Here is a 26244-nt window from a genome sequence, read left to right as displayed (position 1 = left end):
CATTTGAGGTAACCATGGTTTCAGGGGTTAATGCTCACCTGGTCTTCTCTTAATAACAGTCAGACTTTGCGTGGTGGTTACAGTGTTGATAGTGCTCAGTCTGTCTGAAGGTCTCTCACTGATAGGGGCCTGCTCCAGACTGGAAGTTCTCTTCGCTGTTGAGCCACTGGGAACCAACAGTGCAGGAGATGACTCCCCGCCTAAAGGCCAAAAAGCAGAAAATTATCAGCATTTAGTTAACAGTTAACATACCGCACACCCTAACACGCAAGGTCAAATTCTATGTTACTCAGAGAGGAGGAACCCACAGTGAATTTGGTATCCAGGAGGCAGGAGGCGGATGTTGGGGAGTGAAATCTTGCCTCGATCTCCATCATCAAACTCTACCATCACTCCGCCTTGCTTTCCCTCATCAGATGAACCACCTGCAAGTGGCAAAAATTCACTTTGTCAGCTGTAATAAAAAGGGCCTGTATATGTATACAGTTTAGTATGTAACTGATGTCTCACCTCTGCGGACATAGCCTGGGTATAAGCAGCGGGAGCGTTCACTCCAGTAAGCGCACACTCTGGTTCCTTCATTGAGCACAGCCTCCGACTCTGGACGTATATCCAGGACCTGGAGTCAGACCAAAACATAATTAAGATTCATTACAGGTTCCACACAATGCACACACAGACATGCTTGCATACACACACTAGCACACACATACAAACAGTGTGAGAGCAATGGAGCATTGTGCTTGGGCAGCCACTGTGCCACGTTTCCAAGCGGCACTTATCTCATGCCAATGTGCCAGTCAGGGCTGAAAAGAACGGAAGCCATGATGCAGTAAATCCTGACTTGCTGAGTAATACTAAAGAGGGCCTGAATAGAGGGCTTGTGATTGCAGGTTGCCAGATCCTCCCTCCAACAATGCAGGCAGCCCCAGCATCCGCCACTCACTGGGGACTCTTTCAGGTTGCTTTCATTTACTGTTGCCATGGCAAGGGACCCTTTGACTGATGAGGTGTGGATGTAAGTGTGTGCATGTGTGTGTGTGTATGTGTCTGTCAGGGGTTTTGGGGGGGTATCAGGGTATTGCTGTCAGAGTCAAATGAATGGCTTTTGGACAAATCTAAAGACACTAAAGTGGAAGTATGGCATAATTAGAACCAGCTGCTGTGTGATGAGTGTTTAGATAAGAGCAGTGTTGCCAGAACGACTTGGTATAGAACTGCCAGGAAAGTTAGAAAATGGCACCATGAGAAGGCTTTGTGGAGGAAGGAAAATAAAAGAAGAAACTGATCTGCTCACAGATAGGTTTGTGGATTTATTAGCTCGCCTGCTTCGAAGAAAAAGTTGAGACGTTGTCATAACCTTGACGTCAGCTGCGCCTGTTCCACAAAAACTTTAACGTTGGCTATAACTCGAGAAAGATGTGACCTAGCATGTTCAAATTCACACCATAGATGCATCTACTAAAAATCTTTAGCAAATCTCAGCAGCCTTGACCTAAGGGACAGAGGTCAAGTTTTTCAGAAATCTTGTGAAGGCGATAACACGAGAAGGATGTGACCTAGCATGTTCAAATTCACACCATAGATGCAGCTACTTTGAATTTTGGCCACCTCGGGTAAAGGTCAGATGTCAAGTTCCACAAAAACTTTAACATTGATCATAACTCCAGAATTCCAGGATGTTCAAATTCACACCGTTAATGCAGCTCTTAAAAATCAAGCCTTGGCAACCTTGACCTAAGGGTAAAAGTCGGAGGTCAAGTTTTTTGAAAATCTTGTGAACGCGATAACTCAAACAATCTCAGCAACGATCTTCACATTTACACCATGGATGCTTATTATTCAAGCTAGACCCATCAAACTTTACACACCTGTTCACTGATTTTACTATAAGAGGACTTTGACACCCACCCCCCAAATCCCATTATGAAACCAAAACAGCAAAGTGTTGGCACCCGCTCAGCAGTGCTCTTGTTTTTATTTAATTTATTTATTCTAAGTAACTAGGTCATGATTTCTGGAACAAGATATTGCTGCTGTGTTTTTCTTTTTTCTCTTTTTTTTTTTTTGTTAATTCATTTATTCATTGATTTTTTTGTTTGTTTGTTTGTTTGTTTATTGAGCACCATGAGGCCAAATGCATTCTGGTTCCATTATATCAAAGAGAAGGTAGACATCTTTACAACAAGTAACTCCAAAACTGGCCATCTCACACCTACACAATCTAAATAGGCAGAAAGGTATTTCAACTTTAAGCTTGTGTTTCCAGAGTGGAGAAAAAAGTCATCTTAATATAGTAGTAAGTAAATTTTATTTATATAGCACACTTCAAACCAAAGTGCTTTCAGTTAAATAAATTTTAAAAAAATGGTTCCTCGAAAAAAAAAAATACAAAAACATAAAATACACAAAATATAATAAACAAAATCTCTGTCTGTGTGTGTGTTTGTTTCTTTGTCCTCAAACTCTTCCTACACAATCAGAGTTAAAGCAGCCCAACTTGGCACACAAGTATATCTTAGGCCGCTGAAGACTCTTATCTATCCCAGATATTATGATGCATCACGTTGCCTAGCAACCACCTAGCAGCAGGTGCAAATGACATAAGACCTTATGAAAGCATCTTATTTTAATTTCACAACTGTAACATCTCATTTCTATACACAAAAGCTGAATTAAACATTAGATACAGTAACACCATAATGTTGCCTAGCAACCACCTAACCAATGGGCTAAAATGACCCCCCCCCATTTCAGTCACCTACAACTCGTTTATAAAAGCAATGCATCATTTTTAATTTCACAGACAACTGCACGAACAGGTCAGGCAGTACTGGAGCATGGGCATGTACTAGTTTTTGGGATGTAAGGTCACATTTTCATCTAAAGTCGGGAGTTTTAAGGTGAAAATGTACACATGCCGCATGTGCCCATAACCATTGGGTAATTTAGTTGCATTTAGTTTTAAAAAATTAATAAAAAAAAAAAAAATCACCACTTTGTCCTTTATAACTTTTTGTGAACTATGAGAACAAACCCATTTAAGATGAAGTCACTGCAAAGTTAGTGACTTCTTAACAGCTTCTGCTTAGAAAGACAGCAAAAGAGAACGATCCAAAGCACAATCGTGCCAGTTAAACTCTGCTTAGGGCTCCTCATCTTTGGAATATCTATTTTGTGCAAACATAATGTCCTGTGCCCTGTTTGGCAATAATGAAAACTGTTGTAGAAGATGTGGGTATGACAGCTCTGCTTTGGGTGACCCAGTTGTTATTAGTGCATAGAGACCAGCATGAACAAATTTGCCCCACTGCAGTAAACAGTATGATGCTATTGTGAATACAGACCTGGTAAAGAACCACCAAAGGTATAGGAGCAGTTAAACTAAATAGCAATATTATAATAGCTTTATAACTCCACTTTTGCATCACAACAGGTTTTCATACATATACAGTGTCATTAATTTGAGCCTTTAAACAGCTCTTATTTTGGCAGCAAAGGGGATGTAATGTACGCATCATGTCCCATTTAATCTCCAAATCATGAATGCTTCCTGGTTTTGGTGGGATTATCCAACCCACACAAAGAGCTTAGTTTAACAGACATTCACAGATACTCACACACATAAACCTAAAGATCCCGCCCATCTGTTCATATTCACTTAAGTTTAATGCTCTGAATGACCCTGAGAGAAAATAGGGGAAGTTGAAAGACAGAAAGCGAAATGACTAAAAGAGCCAAAGAAAGGCTTGAAGGCAAAGGAAAATAGTACAAAGAAAGAATATATTGTTGTGGCCAAAGATGAGACGTGGCTCTCTTTTAACAAAGAGTGCAACAAGGTGAACTTACAGCTTCCTGTAGCAGTTGCTCCAATGAATAGATTCTCGGGCGGTTTCCTCTTTCACCATCAACAACAACACTAAAGCTAGGGAAAGCACAGCAGAGAGAAAAAAGATGAAGCTATTTTCAGACGCTTGTATTATGCTTGCCTGGCTCCCATGTCATATGTTACTCCCACTCTGCTGTTGTTATAGCATCTCTTTGCTGCCTGCACCAGAGGAATGGTATTGATACTCAAAGCTTGGTATGGAATAATGCTGAGTTTGTTATCCAAGCAAGAAGAGACATGATGGGAGGTAAAAATTACAGATGATAACTTGTGTTCCAGTCATGCAAAATCCCTCTTTTTACTATCAGCTGACAGCTATAAACCTTGTTTGCAAGATATATTTAAAAGGATGTATTAGCCTACTCGATTTTCCACCGCCTTTAGCCGAAACTCAGCTTCTGCATAGAAATGCTGCTTAACACAAGGTTTACTTCATTTTACCACTGACCAAAAGGTCAGGCAAAGGTGTGAGCATGTAAACACGCATTTCACATTAATAAAAATCCTTGGGTTAGATTAAGGCCAACATAAAAAAAACAAAAAACAAACAAAGGACAGTGGATTTAAAACAAAAAACAAAAAAAAAACAGTGACTATTCACTTACATGTCTGGGAGCTCCAGAGTGTGGACCCTGGCAGCGTATAAAAGCTCATCCTCCTTGGAAATCAGCACCTTCAGGCCATCCGTTAACAGTTCTTTGGTCAGGACACAGTTAGGAACTGCATAAAAAAAGAGCAAACAATGTATCTTGGTTGAATTTATTGATTTTATTTTTACCTTCACTAATGCAAACTGCTGCTTAAACACTATTATACAAATATTATCTCAGACCTTCAAGGTTTTTGTGTGAATGGCTGCTGTGCTCCTCTTCTTCTGAGAAGCTGCTGCCATCCATCTGAAAGCCCTCATCAGCAGCAAAGCTCTCCAACAGACGACTCACTGCTCGTCCCTTTGGCTGTACAGAATATATCAGAAGGGATCAAAGGAAGCATAAATGACTGCGAAGGCGGATAAATAATATATGTGGAAATAGAAAGTGTGATAAGACATTGTTTAGCATGCTTCTCAAACTAGCAGTTAATCACAGGGGACTTCATAAAACCTGTACCATTACCTATCTGTAGTCATTTTACTACTTTTTTCACTCTCTCACAGTACAGAAGTGTGAGCCCCTCCACCCACACACACACACATCATCTTGGCCACAGAGATTACTCAGCAGGAGGCTGAGATATGTAAAACACACTGAATACTTATAATATAATAGTTCTACAGAAACTGTCCTTATAGTGACAAGTGTTGGAAAGCAAGAAATCACCAGAATTGTTAGCAAAATGTATGAAAGCTTCTGGCTGGATTCGGTTTGCACGTGGCTCTCAAACCAGGGCTTGGAATTGACCATTACTAGTACCTGTTGGTCTTTGCTCCTTTGTCCCCTGCTTCCCTCCTCACTCTGCAGAGACGAGGCCCCGATTGGCCAGCAACTTCTCCTCTGTTAAAGTGAACATGAGAATGGTAAGATGAATGTCAAGTTGTTGCCACAGGAAGGACAGATGAAGATATAGCGGACGCAAAGTTTGGACATAAATGATCACAAAATTGTGACTGGAGACTATTAATTATAAATTTGAAGAAACATACTGGACTTCAGTTTTGTTGTGTCATATTTTAAGTATAGGTGGTTCCATAAATTGGTTCATTGGAATGTCTATTTGAAATATTTACCTTATTGATTGCTCCTCTCAACATGGTGCTCTTGCGGGTTGCCCGCTTTAGCCTCTCACTGGTGGTGGGGAAGGTAGCTAGCCCCATGCTCCTCCTGTAGCGGTTGCCTCTGGTCCCAAGACTGCCCCACCGAGGTTCCTTAGACCTGGGCCCACATGTCTTTCTAGCTACTTCGGTCTGTCGATCTTGGTGGTCTTGGTGATTTTTAACTGCTGTAACCATGCCCAACCTACAGTTGGGTTTCTTCCTGACTTTGACTTCCCCCTCTGCACCAGACAGACTGTGTGATCCTGTTTGGTTCAATTACAGAAACAGATTTAGACTAAGCTAGAAAGAGGAAAAAAGGAGGACACGTGTAAAACAGATGCTAACTTATTGTTAACTTATCAATTATTTTCAAAGGACAGTCTTAGTAATTATTGTATGGTCTGTACCTTACAATATAAAGTGCCTTGAGGCAACTGTTTGTTGTAATTTGGCGCTGTAAAAATAAAACTGAATTGAATTGAAAGTCTTACCATAAAGCTCCTGTCTCTGTTTTTTGTTCCGGGCTTTCTGGTTTGCCTCCAGTTTTACAACAGATGATGGACTAGGACCAATCATGGAGGAGCTCAGTGTGATATCTCTAAAGGGTTGGGCTCTGTAATCTTGAATTTCATCAGTATCACAACTGCCTTCCTCTTCTTCATCTTCTAGTGGAAGGAAACAATACAGCATATACTCAGCAGGGGCATTTTTTTTTTTTAAACTCGCATAGCTTATCAAATCCATCTCCCCAAGTCATTACCAACCAGTAAAGTTCTTAAACTCACCCCCAATCAATCCACGGGCACTTCATTAGTATTAAAGTAAATAGTTTAACAGTTCATAGGAAAGATATATGAACTGCTTTGCCTCAGTGGTATTTCCTGGTGTGAACCCACATGTTAGTGCGAGTGTGTATGCTAGAGAGGGAGAGTATGAGGGAGTTTTTTGTGTTTGCTGCTGCCTTTTTGTTTTTTCGCAGTGGCTCTTTGACCCAGTCTGCTGGTCTCCAGGGGTGTGAAAATCTCTCACAGCCAGGTGTCCACAGCTGTGTCTCTCTCTGTCCAGCCCAGACCAGCCAACAGAACTGATCGCTGAGGTGTTGAATATCGATGTACACCTCAGCCAAGACATTCATCGCGATCTGTCTTCACTCACCTCTGATTGGTTTTGAAGTTATTTAGAAATTAGCAAAAGGCAGTATAGCATGTCAAGGTTTAGATTTTATTATTCACGTTATATGTATGTATTTATTTGTAGAATTGTAGGTCCATTCAGCTACCAAGAAACTCCTGTCACATTTTCATAGCTACCCATTTAGATATCTGCAGCTCACTTTGTTACTTTACTTTGCAAAAGTGAGAACCTGTGTGAATACCTATCAGTGTGTATCCAGGTTCAGTATTCACTGCCTCACCTTGATCAGAGGAGTCACTCTCTGCAGGTGAGCTCTCTTCCTCCTCCATTGCTTCGTGTCTTTGGCCACGGTGAACCTTTGTCCTGGGCTGGCTCAGCGTGGTCAATCCCCTTTTCCGTCCACAGCGCACCAGTCCAGTCCAGCTCTCTTGGTGGACACTGTCCCCACTGGCTGCTAAGAAAGTTTTACAAAATAAATCACTGGTTAACTCTAAGGTTAATTGTTGAAGGTGGAGACCCTTTCATTGTAATGATTGCCACTATCTACCTGTATCACTTTGTCCCCCAGAATCTCGCCTGGAGTCTGCTTTGCTTGTGCCCTGGCTTCTGTGTCCGTGCTTAAGGTTGGAGTTGCAGAGTGAAATTTCTTTGTCCCTCGAGCCTGTCCCTGAGAGAGTCTTTTTAACCTGGGCCTTTTGTTTGAGCTGAGCCACATCTCCAGACAGCTTGGAGTTGAGCACGCTGTGTAGACTGCTTTTTCTGCAGCCCTGTGCTTTCACCTGCTGCAACAGAGAGAGATGTCAGAGCTGGTGAACGCTAGTTACACTCCTGGTTACAGCAGCAACAAAAGCATCATAATGTCAGAGGAAACGAGCCTTTATTTTTATCAAGTATAGAGAAGAAAAAGCAATGGGAGAAGCCCTAATAATAAAAAGAGTCATTAATATGGAGAGCAGAGGATTTAACTCCTGAGGGTTGCACCTAATAATATATAATGTACAACAAGGAACATATCAAATGCAAGGAAACAAAGAGGGGCCTCTTTCATTTCTAGCTGTATGCAGGAAAGAAGGGAGGAGGATGAAGGGACCCTGACCTGTGTGCTGCTGAGTCGCTCAAAGCCTCGACTGGACAGCCTCTTCTTCCTTCGCTGGTTGTCTCCACCCCCTCCAAGGTCCTCAGGCAAGCACCCCCCCATCGACCTGCGAGTCAAAAAAAAAAAAAAAAAAAAAAGGAAGAAGCATTCATTAGAAATGAGTGGTGGTGATTTGAAAGAAAAAGAGGGGGTATATCATCACAGTGGGAAAACATAGTTGAGTCACTTCTCTGTGGGATCTGGTAACGTTTCCTTTTCTGTCTGATGAGTAGAATGACAAAAAAGGACAAAAAGAGCCCAGTGTCTGAGACACTCACTTAAAGATTAAAGTCTAAAAGTCTAACAAGAAACCTGGGATTGTTTGAGGGCAGTTTGGTATTAGAAGCATTAATACTTCAACTAGGGAGAATGTTTGTCCCGTGAAGGACTGCATAGCTTTGAAGAATACCGTGAATGGTTGGAAAGCACTGGAATTTGTGTGCAGCCATATTGTATTCAGTGAATTTCATAGCTCTCTAGTCGCATTTTCATATCACTGTGGCACACTCTTTTCCCTACGCTGAGCAGCATCACAGGCCAACCACTCCAAATGCCCTTGAATTTCCCTCTGGAAGACTGCCCATAGACCACACCGACATGAGCCAGACCATGCTCAAACAAAAGATTAACTTCCTCTCTCCTAGGATGCATACAGCCTAGCAAACCATTCCATTTACAAAGTAAGCAACGATTAAATCTGAAGTAGATAAATAAAGTACTGCATATTTGTTCTGTTTCCGTATTGTTGCACGAACAGTCCTGAAACCAAACAACCACCACCACATTGAAATCAAATGCACGTGCGCTTTTTTTGTTTAGGTGTCATCAGCGGCATGTGAATTCAGAGAGTGTATGTAGGTGCTGATTGTGTGTAAATCTCATAATCAGGGTCTTTCAGCATGCACCTGCAACACATGAGAAGAATGAAAGCGATTGTCAGGCAGTGGGACTGTCTGCCCACTGACTGACAGGAGAGTGACAGAGGTGCCAGTGAAGTGTGAGTTGTCCCCGTGAGGCAGATCCCGCTACAGCTTGCCTCCCGCTGCTGACAAACACGATGTGACAAAGTCCCTCCCATCTGTGGGGGGGGCTGGTGGGGCTGAGTGTACAGTGACTAATTAAACAGAATTGATTAGTGGGGTTTACTGACAAGCAGCAGTTCTCTCTAGCATACCCTCCTTAAATCAAAGCAGCACCACAAAGGACCCCAATGCTCTACCCACAGGAATAACATAAGAAGGCACCAAAACAAACAATGTCTGCTTAAATGCTCATAAGCACACTGCTGCATCCATCTCTAAATAAATAGATGCATAAAATTTGCAAGTTGGAAGGTTTGACTGGGAGGTTTGAATGTATCTCTCACTCAAACACTGCCACAAGATACCAAAAAGGCTGGGTTACTACCCACTGACCCACTGACCCCCATCAGGACAAAAGCATCAGCGTCTTGTAGTGGCATGACTGGCAGGTGCAGGACATCCTTTCATAGAACCCTGCCATGTAACGCTACATGGGGCTAAACAGTCCTCGGCCTGCTTGCTTGTTTCTCATTCAGAAGCATCACGTCATTCTCTTGTGCACTGCACACACTCGTATCACAAACAAAAGGGTGTACACCCTGGGAGCCTTTAAGAAAAATAAGTGTCTCAGCTGTGGTTCAAGTTCAAATACAACAAAGAGACAGACTTCAGTTTACTCTACTGTGAGACTGTAACCCCATATCGGCTCCCACCTTCCCTCCACCGCACTTCACTTTAGGGCCCAGGCCTTATATTTGGGTGCCACTGTCACTCAGCATTAGTGTCCGATCAGCACAGGCCTGGTGAGGGGGCAGGGGAACAGGGGTGAAAGGAGAGCGGTGGTGACATTGCAAAGGGGCAGCTGGGAACACTGTGGACAGTTGTCCAGAAACCAAAGTGGGGAAAGAAGGAAGAAGATTGACAGAAAGGGAATGCTGCTAGGTAACATTTAGTGCCTGAAGACTTTCCAAGCCCAGATGACAAGGATAACTGAAGCCTGACAGCAAACTTTGATTCCCTCAAAGCTTTGCACCCCACCACAATTTCCGAACAGGAGTGGTATCAGTGTTTTCACAAAAGCTGACACTGACTACACCTCCTTTAGTTTAATTTTCCTGTTCATCTCCATGAACTTTTCCTTTTTCCTTTTTTCATTTTCACCTACATGAGCATTGTCTGAAAACTCAAAATGTCAGCTTAACTTTTATGGCTCGGAGTCTCTGTCACACACCCACACACACGCACTTCAGCCCCGTAAATTTAAGGTGAATCTTTATTCATATATATATATTAAGTGTGAATGAATATTCTGTACTAGCAGACTAAAACACAGCTGACACAGACTACCCTGTTATGCAATTAACACCAGTGTTGATTAGATTAGAAGAGGTTCAAGTTGACTTCCTAGAATAGTTCAGCGGTTCTCCCATTTCCTGCTTATGCCAATGAGAGGCAGTGCCTGTATGGCAGTGATACAGAGGGGCTTATCATGCTCCAGAGACCATGCATGACTGGACTACAGCCAGCTAGTGGAGATGGGCTAACTGATACTCACTTGACTTTTCTTTGGCCCTCAGATGAGGACACTGGACCTGTGGTGAGGGTGGGTTTCCGCTTCCTCGGCCGCCCCGGTCCTCGCCGTGCTGGGCTGCGAGGTGTTTCTTCCTTCCTGCTGGCACACGCAGATGTAAACAACACACATGCAGGCAGCCCAACTTTAAGATACTACACATATCTAAACTTGGAAGGTTGTAAAGCACTGAAAGGAATCCACTTTGAAACTAGAAGTGAATGAAATGTGTTTATGTTTTTACTACTTTGGAAGTGATTGAGTGGAAATCAGAGGAGGTAAAGGAGGACAGCGTCATACTCACTGATGATCATGCTTCCTCTGGAGTTTGGCAAGCTCCTTTTGCTTCTCTTTATAGCGCCGTTGTAGCTCAGCCAACTTCACACGCATTGCAAGCTCAGGACCATCCATTGTTTCCATGCTGACTTTGGCTGGGCACACCTGAAGAACGCACAAAATTAGTGCTCTGTTTTTGTTTTGTTTTGTTTTGTTTTTAACATTAAAAGCAACCAAGAAACATTTCAAGTACAACTTCATTAGGTACTCCATATTTATTTGAATGAAAAATCATTCCAACTCTGGGAACTTTTTATTTTGGAACATCAAGAAGGGCACACTTTTATAGTCTTACTGGTTCATTGCGAGGTGTCCAGGTGCATTTCCTACGTAAATTGAGGATCCTGCGGGCTGGGAATTGTCGCTCTGAACTCACACTGCTGCTTTCCTCTGAGCCCAGCTCCAGTGCACGGGCTGTGGCCAGGGTAGCAAGGCTTTGGAGGTCAAACATGAGTAATTCCTCCTCTGTTTAAAGAAGGGGGGAAAAAAAAGGTTCATATTGCATCTATACATTTTTAATTCAGAAACATCACAGCAGATGAAGCTTGTTTGCTTAACATTTATGAACGGAAACTCATGTCAAAGGGAGAAAGATTTTTTTTTTTTTTCTCCTGCAGAAATTTGAACAGATTAGGACAGTATGAAAAATCAGCAGCATATCTTTTCAGAGGTCATATTATTTTGGACTCGCCATATGCTGATATCTCACCGACCATCTGGACTGAGCTTTTCCTATGTAGCCTATCTGCTTATGACACCAACTAGTCTATCTGCCATTAATGGACTGAGCTACAAGCTGAATAGCAGAGATTGTAGCCTAGTTACTAAGAGAAACATGACATTTTATTTATGCGGTAACACCGTCTTACATCTTAACATGAATAAATGAAAAATATACCGAATCTTCTTACTTGTTTTAGTTTTGTATTTGTAAAAAAACTGTTGTTGTGACTCTAAACCGACATGTGCTACTTCCCTGAGCTGTCAACAGTATCAAATATCGAAGACATCACTGAATCTGGAATCAGATGAGTCCCTTTTTATAGAACCCTCTTTGGGGAGCAGTTAAATGCATTAGGATGCTGTGGTAAACACAAAACATCCTTTTGCATGAATTAAAAAAAAAATGCATGGTGCTTTGAAAAACAAGGAAGCTTTTAAAGCCACTTTAAAACAATGGGGTCTAATTAGCCAGGCAATGCTCCAGGGTGCTGAAAACAATGACTGCTTTTGTGATTACACACCAACTTTCAGTATAAAGTGTTATGTTAGTGAGAGAATGAAACCAACTGGTGTGTCTCCTTTAAGTTTAAGCGTGCGTATTTGCAGTTGTGTGTGTTTGGGTGTGTGCACGTTTGTGCACATGAGTGGATCAAACAGCTGCAGGATGGAGAGACAGAGACAGTTCCCTAAGGAAAGCTGGAAGGAGTGAGAGAGGAAGGTGTACACCCTTCGCTAGTAGTTCAGCCCTGTCCTCGTGCTTCTTCTCCCTCTCCTGAGGCCCTGCATCATTAAAACAGCCTTTTAGGAAATAGAAGTGGCTTTAACATGCCAAAGAAGAGCAACGGCAAGCAAGCATGTAGACAGCCTCTCTGGGGATGTGTTAGAATTCACAAGACGCTCATGAGACCAGCGGGAAGAGAGGACTATCTGGGAGGGAGCACAGAGTGACGGAGGCTAGGCCTAAGGGGGGAGTGGGAGTTTGTCTCGGTGGACATAGAGGAAAAGGAGAGTAAACTATGAAAGAAGTGCATTCTGCTGATATAAGTGTTGCTGTGTGCATGTGAATATGTGTGAGTCATGGCGGATCCTTTGTCTCTCACCCTGGCTTTTTCCACAAGTGCGCTTTTGCTGCTGCAGCTCCAGATCTGCTAGTTCACTCAGAAGCTCGATACCCTGGTATGGGTTGCACTGTGATGGGGCAACTGATGGCATGCTAAATGAGAACAAGGGAAATGGGGGTACATCTGTGCAGAAAGCAGCAGCAATCAGCAGCTCCAGACTCCAGTAACAGGGCACAAGAGGTTTGTGGGGCACAGAAAAAGATGCCTCACTTGGGCTGGGGGCAGAAGCTGAGGCAGGGGAAAGACACACAGAATCCACTGAGGCGTTATTAGGGGTCATCTTGCTCTCGTGCTGTTGCTCTCTGTCCTCTGCACCTTCATTAGGTGGGGACTGTGACTCAGGAGAAGTGGGATCAAGCTCGATGATGGCGGGCAGCTCTGGCTCTTGCTCTCCAGGCATGCTGACCTTCTGAGCATACTCCACATGAATCTCCCCACCCGTCACCTCATCATCCTCCTCTTCTTCCAAGGTAATGACAGTGTCTTGCCTATCAGGTTCTTCTGTTGAAATGGAGACTGGGCAAGAAGGAGCCTCACACACAGTACTCTCAACTGGTGGACAAACTAGCACCTCTTCTGTAGTTTGTCCCTGCTCCCCTGCTTGCTCCTCCTCTGTGTGGACATAGTTAGCTTCTGTCACTGCCGTTATTTCCACCTCATCCCTCTGTTCCAAAACTCCATCAACCTCTCTTTTCTCCTCTTCATGTTCCATTTCTTTGAGTGGGAGTGGCTCTGGGAGGGGTCTGACGACCACTTGACAATCTAAGTCCTCCCCTAGGGTGGCCAGAGACTGGGGAGCATGCTCAGCAGGCTCCACTTGGACTGCTTCCAGGTCAGCTGGCTCAGCCAGCTGAACATCCTGAGGGGACGGTCCACTCCTGTAGTCCATGGCAATAGTAGGGTATGTGTATCCAGGAGGCAAGTCTAGAGATGAAAAGAATATTTATCAATTTAATATTTATCAATTTGCTATTTCTTCCAAACCATTCTGATAAACCTTCCTCTCAGAAAAATATCACATATTTGATACCTTGACTGAAAGCATTATTTTTGTAATGGGAACCATCAATTTAAAGGTGTTATGCATTACCCATCATACCCATGATAAACTAAACTCCCTTGCTACCTGGGTTCTATGGGGTGAAAAAACTGGGAATGGAAATGAAGTTGCACTCTCCCTTGATTTTCCAGCCCTAGGAAGTTACCACACGTAACTGTCTGTGTGTGTGTGTGTGTGTTATTTAAAGTGGGCAAGACCTTTAGTTTATCAGAGAAACTGACACAATTCCTCTGGCGTGCAGGAGCCGTTAGCCAGACATTAATAATGATGAAGAGAGTGTCGGGCGTGTGGGGGTGGAGGAGATGTAAAGGCCGCTACTGAGGTGTTTCTCAATCATTACCAAGGTAACAGTTCTGGAAAGTCCCAGCACAGCCGGCAGCCATTTTCTTCAGTGTTTATTCAATCAGGGCCTTGCCAAAAGAGCTACCCACACATATTACCACAACACCAGCAGAAAAAAATGGGGTCACTGAACAATGGCAACTCCAATTACCAATCAGTTTGATGTAGAAGATTTGACTATATGTTAGAATTGTTTTCTGTTCTTTTTCAGGTTTATTTTACGTGATATCTGTAACTACTTGGTTAGTGTGAGTATGTTATTTGACAGGCGCTAATCTGATGAATATTGCTCATACTAAAACCACTGCACACATTGCATTAAAGGCAGTTGGAAAACTTTGAGGAACATTTTTGTATTTTTCTAGACACTCATTTGCACTTACCAGGCTCCAGAGACTCTGGGTAGTCATGTGGGGGCTGTCCCTCTCCTGTCTTGTCCTGGGATTCAGTACCCTTTAGCATCTGAGGTGGGGCAGGACTAATGGCAGGTGAATGAGGTACTGCTGCAACAGGGCTAGGAGCGGGGCAGGGTGTTGAAGGAGTGCTTTTGGGATGCTGCCGCAGTGAAGGGGACTGACAACAAGGGGACAGGTGAGCGGTGCAGGTCCCAGGGGGTGAGGTGTTCCTCTGTGGTGGGTTGTAAGAGTAGGCTTTGGCAGGTTTAGATGTTCTTGGTTCTGAAATGAGTTCCTCCAGTTCAACTGAGGGTTCATCTGCTCTCTTCTGTATCTGTGGTATTAATACAAAATGATTTTCGTATCTAAATTTAGTGAACAAGTGATTTTCTACATTAACCACATGGTTCTTGCAATCTAGTTGACAGCAAAAGCTACTTGTTCACCTATATTCAGCAATACCCCCCCCCATAAGAAAGTCAGCATATCTCTCAAAGAATATTATGCAAATTAAAAATAGGCTGAAAAGTCATGTGAAATTTTAAGCTGATCCACGACTCACTTACTCTTCTCAAGTCTTATTTGGATTTTTGTGTGTGTGTACATTTGCATATTTTGACTTTATAATCACCTGTGTATTGTGAACGGTTTGATGCTGCATGTTCATGCTATGTGCAGCTCTGTGCTGCTGTTGTTGCTGCTGCTGCTGCTGCTGCTGAGGTTGGGACTGCAGTTGTGATGGTTGTGACTGGTGACTCTGGTGCTGATGCTGAAGCTGTTGATGCTGCTGGAGAGCGTACAGCTCCTGTTGCCGTAGAAACTGGGATCGGGAGTACACAGCAGGATGTTGCATGTGGGAGGGTGGGCCCCGGGCGCCGTACACAGGGGGCCACAGCCCTGGCTGCTCCATCACATCTAATGAGAGAAAAAAAAAAGGAGGAGGAATGTGATGGAGGTGGGGGGTGGGGGGGGTGGGTTGGGGGGCTACCTTAGAACAAAAACACATGCGTACACGAACACACACATTCTTCACCACTTTTCTTTGGGTTCATAGACATCAACGCTAGGCACAACGCACTAGAATACATTAGCAAACAGAGAACAGTTGTGCTCTCCATATTTATCATTATGTACCTCCCACACAACTGTTTCAAAACAGTGAAACCATTATGGATCATTTTGCAAAAATCATTGTATTCACATTTTATAGCAACAACATGTATCCTTTAAAAAAGAAATAGATTTTGACTTCACAGAACAACATCTCCCCAGGCAGAAGCAATCCCACACTCTCCCCCGCTCTGAACAGAAAGCTGTCTCTTAAGAACTGCTCTGAGAATTTTGGAATGCTGAAGGGAAAAAAAAAAAAAGTTATGACAATGATGAAATGTGAACAGAATATAATGGTCGTAGGTTGATTAGAGGTCAAAATGCGGTGCTGGAAATGCATGTTTTTCTCGTCAGAGCATTTGTTGTGGCCTTTATGCCAAAAAGTCCCGCCTTCCCGGCCAAACCACAGTAGGGGTTCTGCAAAGGACCCAGCAGTAAGCCTGGTTCCCATGTGTGTGGGTGTACAACCTGTCTCATTATGTGGATTTAAGGACATGCACAACCTGATATGGGTGATGTACTATGACAGAGGTGCCTCTTGGAAAGTAGTAAGACCACACTGTATAGAACTACATAATGAGCATCTTTATAATATCTGTATTAGTAGTGTATTATACACTCGACATTAACAATTTTAATTATCTAAATTAATTTGATCTTTCACCTCCTTTTGCAAGACACACTAAGAATTTTGCCACATAAAATCAGATATGAAAATATTTCCTGTGGGAAAGTTTCTGTGGATGCACTTCCCTTCTCAGCTGAAACTCCTGTGGCGCACAGAAGGAAACATACCGTCAAAGACTGGGAGCCAATTAAATTTCACAGCCTGTTCACTGAACACGCATCGACAATGACTTTGGTGCAGTGATTTTTCACCTCGTTCACTTCCTCTTCCTCTGCTGAGGTATTGTACGGGTGACATGGCTTTGTGTGAGCATCCTGACCTACTGAGAGTGCCATTGCTCCTGGGCCAAGCAGTTGGCATGCAGCAGCCTTCACATGATTGCAAACTTATCTTAGCCCAAGACAATATGAACACTGAAATAACTTAAGGTCTGAGAGAACAAGTGCTAAATTTAGTGCATCTCTAATTTATGGGAATTTGTATGGGTGGTGCTGTTTGTGTTGTTTTATTAGGATTCCCATTAGCATCGGCTGTAGCCCTTAGCTACTCTTTCTGGGATCCTCATTCATTGATTCATCCATTCATTCATACATACACACACAGTGAACATTTACAAAAACATAAGCATAAAACAGATACTGTACCAGTATAGTTTTGTGTGTGTGTGTGTGTGTGTGTGTGTGTGTGTGTGTGTGTGTGTGTGTGTGTGTGTGTGTGTGTGTGTGTGCTTGGCAGATGCATTAGGTTATCGAATTAGGCTTTTTAAAATGTCTTGGCTTCATGGAGAAAAAGGCAAGATAATGGCATACCCAGGTGATGGGTCGCAGGATGGGTGGGGGGCTCAGAGGGCAGGACCACCAGCTGGGCAGAGGGATCTTGAGGCAGAGGCAGGACTGGCTGCAGAGGGCCTGGCATGGCTGCAGAGAAACCTGGGGGCAGATTCTGGTGTAGGGTTGTATGACCTATACCTGCTTTATAAAGAAATACTGATTAGATTGCACAATTCCAAATAAGAAAAAAAAAAAAACTTCAAATATACTATGTCAGCTGATCTAATCTAATTCTGAAACGCTTAGTTTTGGTCTTAATTTTTTTTTTTTTTCAATAAAAGGAGAAAGTTCATTAACCAAAATACCTTAGGTAAAATATTAGCATCTTAATTCCCTAAACAGAGTATTAGTAGATTCTTACCATAAGAATGTCCTGTCATCCAGAGGGATGGACTTCCAGTTCTTGGCATCCAATGATGGTGAGTAGAATGTGCAGCAGGATCTCCTAACTGGCCAGACTGGAGGGACGTCCCGCCTGGGACCATGAGATGAGAGGTAAGGTCTCCGTGACAGCTGCTGGAAGGGTGGATCCTTGCAAATTCCACCCTCTCTTTGTTATCCCTGGCATCGGAATGGTACAATCATAAAGAAATGCAAATAAGAATGTTTCTGACCAGAAAGATTTGAATTTGTTAAGTGCTGAGCACTACCTTTAAAAACACTTACCTGATATATGCATCCCTCTCTCTGTCCAAGCAAGTGAGACCTATTTGTTCCTCACTCAGTCTCTTCCTCTCTTCCTCGGTGCTGGGATCTGACAGATACATGGAGCGGGGCTGCCCTGTGAGGCAAACATCAACTTTCACCATTACGGTTCATTTTTGCAAACAAAATCCCAAGTCTCTCAGCACTTGTTGAAACCGTGCCACGAGTTGCAAATGAAGACATTTCAAGTATTAAATAATTTCATATTGACAGAATTCTTGCAAAAAGAATGAATTGCAAACAAGTATTAACATATTAATGTCTTATTTAGGAAAAAAGTCTTGGACTCAGCAGAAATTAAGTCTCTACATTAAGGGCGAATTATAAAATGTGCTTAATGATTAAAGACCACAATTATTAGTAATTTCTTAAACGCCTGTGTGATGACATAATATTGCTTTAATTATATTTATAATTACACATTCAGATATTTATTAAATAAAACTGAAACATGATGTAGGCCATTTTTTTGACTAATGTTGCGTATTCAAAGTTTTTTTTTAAAAAATTGTGCATTTATTTATGTTCACATGCTGTTGTGCTTGGTCCAAACCAGGTTCAGAGACAAGCTTAAAAATGCTGGTGTAATAAAACTTTAATTCACTAATGTCTGGTCAAGGGTGACAAGAAAGCTAAATAATAGAGAACCAAGTTAAAATTGGACGGGCATTGTTTGGGACAACTGCAGAGGAAATTTATATTTAAACCCAGTATTAAATGCTATTCACAGAATTAACTATGCCCATATTATGCTGTAAAGGATCATGGAGACTAGAGTGTCTCCCAGCTGTTAGTAAGTGTGAGAATTATACTATTCAGAACTTTTTAACTGCATTCACCAAACTGTATCACCACAATATGGCAAATCACAGAAAGAAATATAAGACGTTTGTTCTTTGCATCTCATGAGGCAGTGACCTGGACCACTTACCTTTCACAGACGGATGTACCCTGCCCTGTCGGCTGTTGGGATGATTTTCAGCTGAACGACATGGTGGTTCCCTCTGTCTGGCCACCGCCACAGCTATTCCCACTGGCGGCTGCCGCACCTCACTTTCCCCATGACCTGTATCCCCCATGTCCCGGCTCCGCCCATTATAATCAGGGCGCTCACTGTCATTGGCTGTCCCCTTTCTGGAAGGCAGAGTTTGTTTGTTGCCCTGCAAGGCACAGCTCCCCCCAGATGGACCTGATTTGAGATTTCCTAACCCCCCAAATGGATTCTTTTGAGAGACAAGCAGTGGCTGTTGCTGGTTGCTGTACTTTAGTAAGCTTTTCATGGCACTGCTCTCTCCCTGAGTTGGACCCTGGGGATCAGGTTGCTGCTGTGGCTGTTGCTGTTGCTGGCTGAGGGGAGGTGCAGTAGGGGGCTGTGGAGGAGGAAGGCTTATTCCCGGCTGTTGCTGTTGCTGCTGTTGAGAGTGTTGCCCACCAGTGCTCCCTAACTCCATATATGACTTCCTCTGGTCCTCCTCAGGTTGTGACATGTGATGGGGAGGCCTCATGTTCCAGGGTGGCACTGGAGGCTGCTGGTGGTGGTGCTGCCCATTGCTGTTGCTATAACCATAAGGAGACATGTCCAGCTTTCTTTTAAGCTCCTGACTATTCCCCTGGTTCAACTCAGAGGGGGCATCTGGGCCAGGTCGACCATGCTGCTGGTGGCGAATCCTGGCTACCTTTTGGCCATCTCTCTGTAAGGAGCAGCTACCTCCAGGACCATGGGCTGCTCCAGTTCCACTGTGCTGCCCCATGTTTTTACTTCCAAGCGGGGAAGAGTTGGGCGGGGGTCCTGGATGGGAACAGTCTCTGTAAGGAGAAGTGTTTACAGAATGAGGAACCGAGTGCCCTGCCTTTGGCCCCTGGGGCAGCGAGGATCTGAACACATCCATTTCCACACCACTGTTGATACACTCAGCACTCCGTGATCGCACAACTTGGTGCTGCTGTTGAGAATGTGGTGGCTGTTGTTGTTGTTGGGGAGGAAGCTGTGAGGGCTGAAGGTGTTGATGGTGGGATTGCATCCAGTCTGGAGCCTTCTCTGTCTTTCTGTATGGGTGCTGCTGTTGCTGCTGTGGCTGTTTTCTGTGCCAATTGTTGTGGTGCCCACTTCCACCATTTTTTTCTATTGTCTTGTCCTTGGCATTGCTGCCTCCTCCTCCACTACCCACACCCTGGCAGTCAGGGTTATTAAGCTGGAATGGCCCATTAGATTTATCACCCATGTCTGCCACAGATGGCACAAATGTAGGCCCGATGACTTTAGGTTCTCGCCCCACATTGACTGGCCCCCTCTCGTGTGAGGCAGGGTTGGCTAAAGGAGCAGGTGGTGGTGGGCAGAAAAAGTCTGGATGGTGGTGTGTGTGGTGGGAATGATGTGCGTGGCTGGGGTGGAGCTGAAGACAGTGGAAGCCCCCTGGGTGAGGATGAGTATGGGGGTGAGCATGAGGATGTGAATGGGCTCCTCCAGTAGCAGAACCCATGTGTAAGGGTGGGGGTACGGAGTAGGGCAGAGTGTGGTGAAGTGGTGCCTGACCCCTTTCCAAACAGTCTGAAGGTTGTTCACTGATCCTCATTTCCCCACTTACCCCCTCTTTGGTGCAGCGGCTACTGCCACTAGTCGCCAGATGTCTGTTCTGGCTGCTCCCTGCACCGCCCATAGCCCGAAGGGTTGTGTCCTCCCCACCACAGCTGGACATTGAGACCTTAGCCCCTGCTCCAGTTACTGTATCTCCATTTTGCATCTTGCCATTGTGCAAGCAAGCACTGAGGGGCTTGCTCATACTTTGAGGGTGCTCTTTGCTGTACATCGTGAGTGATGCCTTATGCCTCTCCAGCGCCCGGCTATTTACCTCCTCCAGGGGCAGTGGGTGCTGAGGATAGTGTGGGTGCTGCTGATGGGTGTGAGAATGGTGGTGGTGTGTTGGCTGGGGTGGCTGGTGGCTGTGGTGCTGTTGTTGTTGCTGTCTTTCCTTAGCCTCTTGCTTCCCACTGGATCTCTCCTTGTCCTTGACATTTACCACTACTCTTTCCACAGTACCCTCTTTAAGACCCTTATGCATCCCTGTGCCTACCCCTGGATCTCTGTCTCTGCTGCAGGACCCCTGAGTGTGTCCTGAACCTGCCCGGGACATTGGTGGCAGACTGTGATTGGCTGAGATGAGAGGTGGCTGGGATGGGAGACCCCGAAGGTAGAAGTTCTCTATAAGACAAAAAGACCAATAAAGACAAATAAATTATGCACATACACATACAAGAGTTAGTTAGCATGCTCTTGGTATTGTATGGAATCTAATACCAGACTATACTGCTTACAGCTGATTTACACGTATTTCTGTGTGATTTATTTTCAATAGTCTCACGTCCCACCTTTTTGTGTGTCATAGAAACGGTGCTGCCCATAGAGAACTCCACTGTTGGCATGGTGATCCAAGTGGCTCATAGGAAGGAACGTGTGGGCCAGACTCCCTGAGAATCGAGGATACCCTGGACCTGCTAAGATAGCAGAGAGTGAGAGAGTTGATAAGAAAGGACAACAATCACAGAGATGCAGTTATCCAGTGTAATCCTTCAGGTCCAATGCAGCTGGTGGTGTTCATACGCAAATAAGTACTGGCTGTGCCTCACATGTTTGCCTTTCCTGCTGGAGTTTAGAATGAAAACAATAATAGACAAGCCTGGGGATTTCTGTAATATATGAAATTTGTCTTTGAAACATATGGTGCTTTCTTTAACTCACTCTTAGAACTGGCAGCGGCACCTTTAACCATCTGAATGGGGTGATAAGGATGGATTTGAAGCTTCTGTTTTCAATGAACAGAGAGCTGGGCGGCTAACCTTTACTGACCTACATCAGAGGTAAGAGGTCATTGGGATGTTGGGCCTGTAAGCCAGTACACCTGGGCTTATTACATCAAGCCCATCTGGAGGACATTTACACCACAACCAAACAAAAAACTCATTTTGCAATGGGACACTGGAAAGCACAAAGGACTTTGAGTGTAGAGGAGAGAAAAGATGGATGGAGATGAAAGCCCATCGCAATATCATGGCAAAAAAAAAAAAAAGCATCACTATGACAACCCACTTTCACTGCATTTGAGTTAACTATAGCATCTAAACACATCAATGTGAATTAAATTAGCCCATCTATGCTACCGTGTAATTAATTATTTCACCCAACGAACAGAATAAGAGTTAATGATAAAACTGAGGTGCTGTAAGACGCAAAAAAATGATCATTTTGGTGAAGATATTCCTTAATGACAGCAGCATTATAGCACATCGTGTAATTTAATACTTAAAAAAGCACAATTAAACCCAAGTCATCATTCTACATACAAGTTACAGAAATAACTAAGGAAAATAAAACAACCATATATTCACATCACCATGAGTGAACCACTGAGGAAAAGAAGGAAAGAAGGGGAAGGAAAATAAAATAATAAATAAATAATAATAATTTTTAAAAAAAATTTAAAAAAAACAGAGACAAAAGACAGAGAGATGGTTATTTTATGTTTTTTCCCCAATTCACATGACAGGCAGGTCTATGACCTCATGGTCATAAAGCAAAGTTTAGGTGATTAACATCTCTTTCTCCCAGCTATTGCACCTGTCTCCCCCTGTAGCCTCACTTTCCTACACAACTCATAGATGGCATGAAAAGGTTATGGGGAAAAAGAGAGGAAAACATTTAGGAAAGCATGTGACCTGATCCCAGAAAGCACAGATGCACATTATTTGTGTGTGTGCGTGCGTGTGCGTGCGTGCATGGATTTTACAGCAGCTCTGAGTGTTGAATGTCTCACTTTCTGCTGGTTGGAACAATGGGGCCGGTTCTGTGAGCCAGCTCTGGCAAGGGAGGAGTGTTGTGGTGGGCTTAATGACCTTTGCTCAGTGCGGCCTCTGCATCCTCCCATCTTAATTAATGAAATGCGCAGAGGGGGCAAACAGCCCTGCAATAACACAGGAGGTGCTTGTTTCTGAGGAGGGCAAAGGGGTGATAATTACATACCCTCACTTTTCCTTTTTTCGGTCTTCCACCTATGTTTCTACCTCGGGTCTCCCCCCCCCCCCCCCCTTTTTGTCTCTGTCTCCTCCTTTGCTGTCATGATTAATAAGCACGCACAATTATGCCAATTCATTTACAGCTGAAGGGGGGTGGGGCGGGGGGGTGGAAGCTTTGTTTAAGCAAGTCATTTTTTTCCTCTGATTTTGCGAGAGAGAAAAGCAGAGAGCTGTTTGCCAGTCTTTATCCAAGCTGGGAGAGGGTTTTTTTTTTTTTTTTCTGCGGCAGCATGTTGTTTGTGAGCGTGACGATTGATGGCGTAATCCCTTTTCACAGTGTGGTCTGGCTGTGCCCGATAATGCCAGCCTGCTCAGTTTCAGCATGCTCTCCATTGGGGCGGCAAGAGGGGGACTGCTGGGCACGGCAGAGCTCATTCAGCCATTAATCTGGCCAGGACAAGGGAAGCTGCTACTTCTGCTGCTGCTGCTGCAGGCGACGTGAGCAGGGTCTTAGTGCAGTCTGCTGACTGCACAGCAACCTCGCTCTCCTTCGCTCCCTCCACACGCTCACACATAAACAAGCCAGCATCAGCAAGTGAATGACAGAGGGGAGTTCACAGCGCATGCCCTTCTTTCCACCGGCAGAGCAGGGGTGAGAGGCAGAACAAACAGAGCTGCATCCCAAGGAGGGATTTCCAGAAGTTCTGAAGGTATTTCTCACAACATGGTGGGTTGAGAGAAGCAGGCCAACAGGGAGGACAAAGAAGGGGGTTAGATATAGAACAGTACCTGGAGGCAGAGGAGAATTATTCCTGCTGGTTTTGACGCAGTTTCTCTCTAGCACAATACTAGTCCTCTTATACCTTATTTGGAGACATCCAGTTACTGATAAGGGTTTCTCCACTTTTGATAAAAGACAAAATAACATAAATGAGAATTCTATTTTCTCCAGGGAGACAAGTGTAACATATCAGATAGAAAGATAGAAGGACAGAGAGAGAGCATGGCACAGGCAGACCAAGAGGAGAGGAGGAGCAGCCTGAGCTGCCTGTCAGGTCTGCTAATTGAGAAAAAGTGACAGAACCATCAAGACACAGAAAGGGAGGAGAAGAGGAGAGGAGACGAGAGATGTTTGGCGGAGGAGGGGCAGTGCTGTGGTGGATCTCTTCAGGTTTGACTAATTGAAAGGAAGGGATGCAGGCTGGCACAAGAGAGAGAGAATGAAAGAAGCAGGAGTATGGAAGAGGAGAAGTGGGGGGGGGGGTGCGGCTTAAATCCTACAAAAGGAAAAGCAAGCAACTGCTCACAGAAGGAAAGATGGACAACTGATGATAGGCTTGGAAAGGCGTATCAAACAGAAGTGGATTAGACAGGTGTGTGCGGGCAATTTTGTGTGTGTGTGTGTGTGTGTGTGTGTGTGTGTGTGTGCGTGTGCATACATGTGTTTATATGTGTGGACAAAGATATTGCGATTATTTTTGGCATAACTTAAGAAGTCATTTGGACTGTGACCAGCTGGCCTCAGGACTATGAGGAGTTTTTTTTATTTTTGTTTTGTCTCTCCCCCCCCCCCCCTTATTTGGTCAATTTTCTTTCTTTTTCGTCCCTGCACTCAGTCGATTCAAAGGGGTTTATTCAAACAGTTCAGAACATGAAAATACAACTTTCAAAAGCACAGCGGGCCTAATTTATTTTAACAGGTGTTGTGAAAATATTTTACATTTATTAAAGCATCCACTACACTGCATCTGCCCTTGTTATTGTTGTGTTTTGTTTTATCCTGTCTTCTTGCATCCATAGTCATATACTAAGACTCTGTCTCTATGACAGTGAGCTCACAGCTCAGCTCAGCAGAGGAAAAACAGACAATTCCTTGTGGTGCATACAATGGCTGCTGCTGAGAATCTGAAACAAAAACTTCCTTTAATCTGGGTTAAATCCTGACGTCATGAAAGCCACTAATGGTTTAGGTCCTGTTTGCTGTGACCTTACGGAAATATCCCAGAATTTGTTAGACTGGCTGTACGTGTTCCCTTTTCCCCAAACCATAAATCTTTAAACAAAAGTCAACACAAGATTTTTGTGTAAACCCCCTTTGCCAAAGTTATCCTTATCAGCAATGTCATTTATAGGAGAAATGTCACAAGTTTAGTGTGTACGCACGATTTTGCTGCCCCTTTCTAACTGACTGAGAGCGTGTCCACACTATTGTCCGTGCCAAGGCAGATTAATTTAGCAAACTTGAGAAACTGAGCACTGAAAGTTCATTCCCTGTGATGACTCTTAGTTCTCTGTTAGTAGCCAGAGTAGGGGTATTTCCATGGACATTTTTAGGGTTAGAAGCAAAGCACAAGCATAAAATGGCAATTTGATCATAAAAGGATCCCCATTAGCATTTATGACAGTCCACATTATCAGTTAAAAAAAAAAAAAAGGAATTAATTCTTAATTGATTTACCGAATAAAGGTAATAAAAATAAATGTGATTAGCCTCCTTCATATACCCACAGTCCACTGTTTATCCCCACTAAGTGACTAGTTAGCAAGCAAAAGGAGATAATTGCTATCGCCTGCTTGATACATGATAGATTTCAGCTCTTTAATCTGTAGAAAATGTGTCAGAGGAATAGCAGAAACAAAGACATTCTGCACGATGACAGGTATATGCCAGAAACATGCGAATCATAAAATCATTTTCAAATACAAATTTGAACGGCTGTGCTTAGATTTGCATGCGAGCAGCCACTTTAAAAACACAGAAGAAGAAAAAGGGGGGGGGGAAAGAAACCACACAGCACATCTTTGAGGTTACAAGCGAGACACTAATGCACCGACACAAGCACAAGTCAATGCCTGCTCTGATGCTGGTGGGGTTCTGCTGACACCCGGAGAGAGAAGGCGAGAGTCTGGGTAATTGTGCCGCTCATTTTGATGACTTGCTTTTTATGCAAAACAGGAAAAAGACAATATGCAATTATCTTGAGGAGGGAACAGCTGAATGTGGTTGATGAACAGTCTGGATTCAATCATGCTCTTAGTGCGTTATATGCAATTAAACTGCAATAGAGATAATGGCCTCCATTGCCAACTGAGTAATAATCCTAGTCATAATCACCTCCATTACTTTTATTAGGCCTGGCATTATCTTCATCACTCTTAATATTATTTTACTTTTCCACAAGAAGAAAGTGTTTGACAATGAAACCTAGAAAGTACAAGATAAAAGAAACACTGATGCTTACAAAATGAGTTTGGAGGGAATATATTTTGGACTGGGTTGACACTGGAGCTAATATCTCACTGGGATCTATTCTTTCTTTCTCCCTGCTTATTTGAAGAACTCTAGAGTTTAATCTACTGTAGCAGCTGTCCACTGATTCAGCGGCTGGTGCCCAGGGCATCAGAGCAAGGTTGGAGCGGGGCAGAGGAAGTTGCTTGGAGACATCATATGGCTTAACAATCTTTATAAGCAAGCGGCATCTCA

General features: G+C 43.7%; 1 protein-coding gene across 3 annotated transcripts in view; it reads right to left on the bottom strand.

The window, feature by feature from the left end:
- The window catches only part of bahcc1a (BAH domain and coiled-coil containing 1a), a 58235-nt gene that overhangs the window by 4850 nt on the left and 27141 nt on the right, over nucleotides 1-26244 (bottom strand). Inside the window, exons 3-25 of one of the 3 annotated variants that reach the window (XM_030735705.1) lie at nucleotides 21120-21245; nucleotides 18685-20952; nucleotides 17715-17829; nucleotides 17410-17609; nucleotides 17028-17189; nucleotides 15112-15395; nucleotides 14469-14814; nucleotides 12663-13607; nucleotides 11135-11304; nucleotides 10808-10944; nucleotides 10489-10602; nucleotides 7873-7978; nucleotides 7324-7558; nucleotides 7057-7230; nucleotides 6134-6307; nucleotides 5616-5905; nucleotides 5302-5382; nucleotides 4722-4845; nucleotides 4495-4609; nucleotides 3850-3925; nucleotides 511-619; nucleotides 309-425; nucleotides 39-200 (exon numbers count right to left, since the gene is read on the bottom strand). In XM_030735705.1, coding sequence (XP_030591565.1) covers nucleotides 39-200; nucleotides 309-425; nucleotides 511-619; nucleotides 3850-3925; nucleotides 4495-4609; nucleotides 4722-4845; nucleotides 5302-5382; nucleotides 5616-5905; nucleotides 6134-6307; nucleotides 7057-7230; nucleotides 7324-7558; nucleotides 7873-7978; nucleotides 10489-10602; nucleotides 10808-10944; nucleotides 11135-11304; nucleotides 12663-13607; nucleotides 14469-14814; nucleotides 15112-15395; nucleotides 17028-17189; nucleotides 17410-17609; nucleotides 17715-17829; nucleotides 18685-20952; nucleotides 21120-21245 — 6630 coding nt within the window. The remainder of the gene's footprint in view (nucleotides 1-38; nucleotides 201-308; nucleotides 426-510; nucleotides 620-3849; nucleotides 3926-4494; nucleotides 4610-4721; nucleotides 4846-5301; nucleotides 5383-5615; nucleotides 5906-6133; nucleotides 6308-7056; nucleotides 7231-7323; nucleotides 7559-7872; nucleotides 7979-10488; nucleotides 10603-10807; nucleotides 10945-11134; nucleotides 11305-12662; nucleotides 13608-14468; nucleotides 14815-15111; nucleotides 15396-17027; nucleotides 17190-17409; nucleotides 17610-17714; nucleotides 17830-18684; nucleotides 20953-21119; nucleotides 21246-26244) is intronic. The other 2 variants (XM_030735707.1, XM_030735706.1) reach the window with 2 other exon arrangements.

Source organism: Archocentrus centrarchus, chromosome 8 (assembly GCF_007364275.1).
Source record: "Archocentrus centrarchus isolate MPI-CPG fArcCen1 chromosome 8, fArcCen1, whole genome shotgun sequence".
Taxonomy (NCBI): Eukaryota; Metazoa; Chordata; class Actinopteri; order Cichliformes; family Cichlidae; genus Archocentrus; species Archocentrus centrarchus.
Note: the sequence above shows the minus strand (reverse complement) of the source record. Positions and strands in the feature narration are given on the sequence as shown.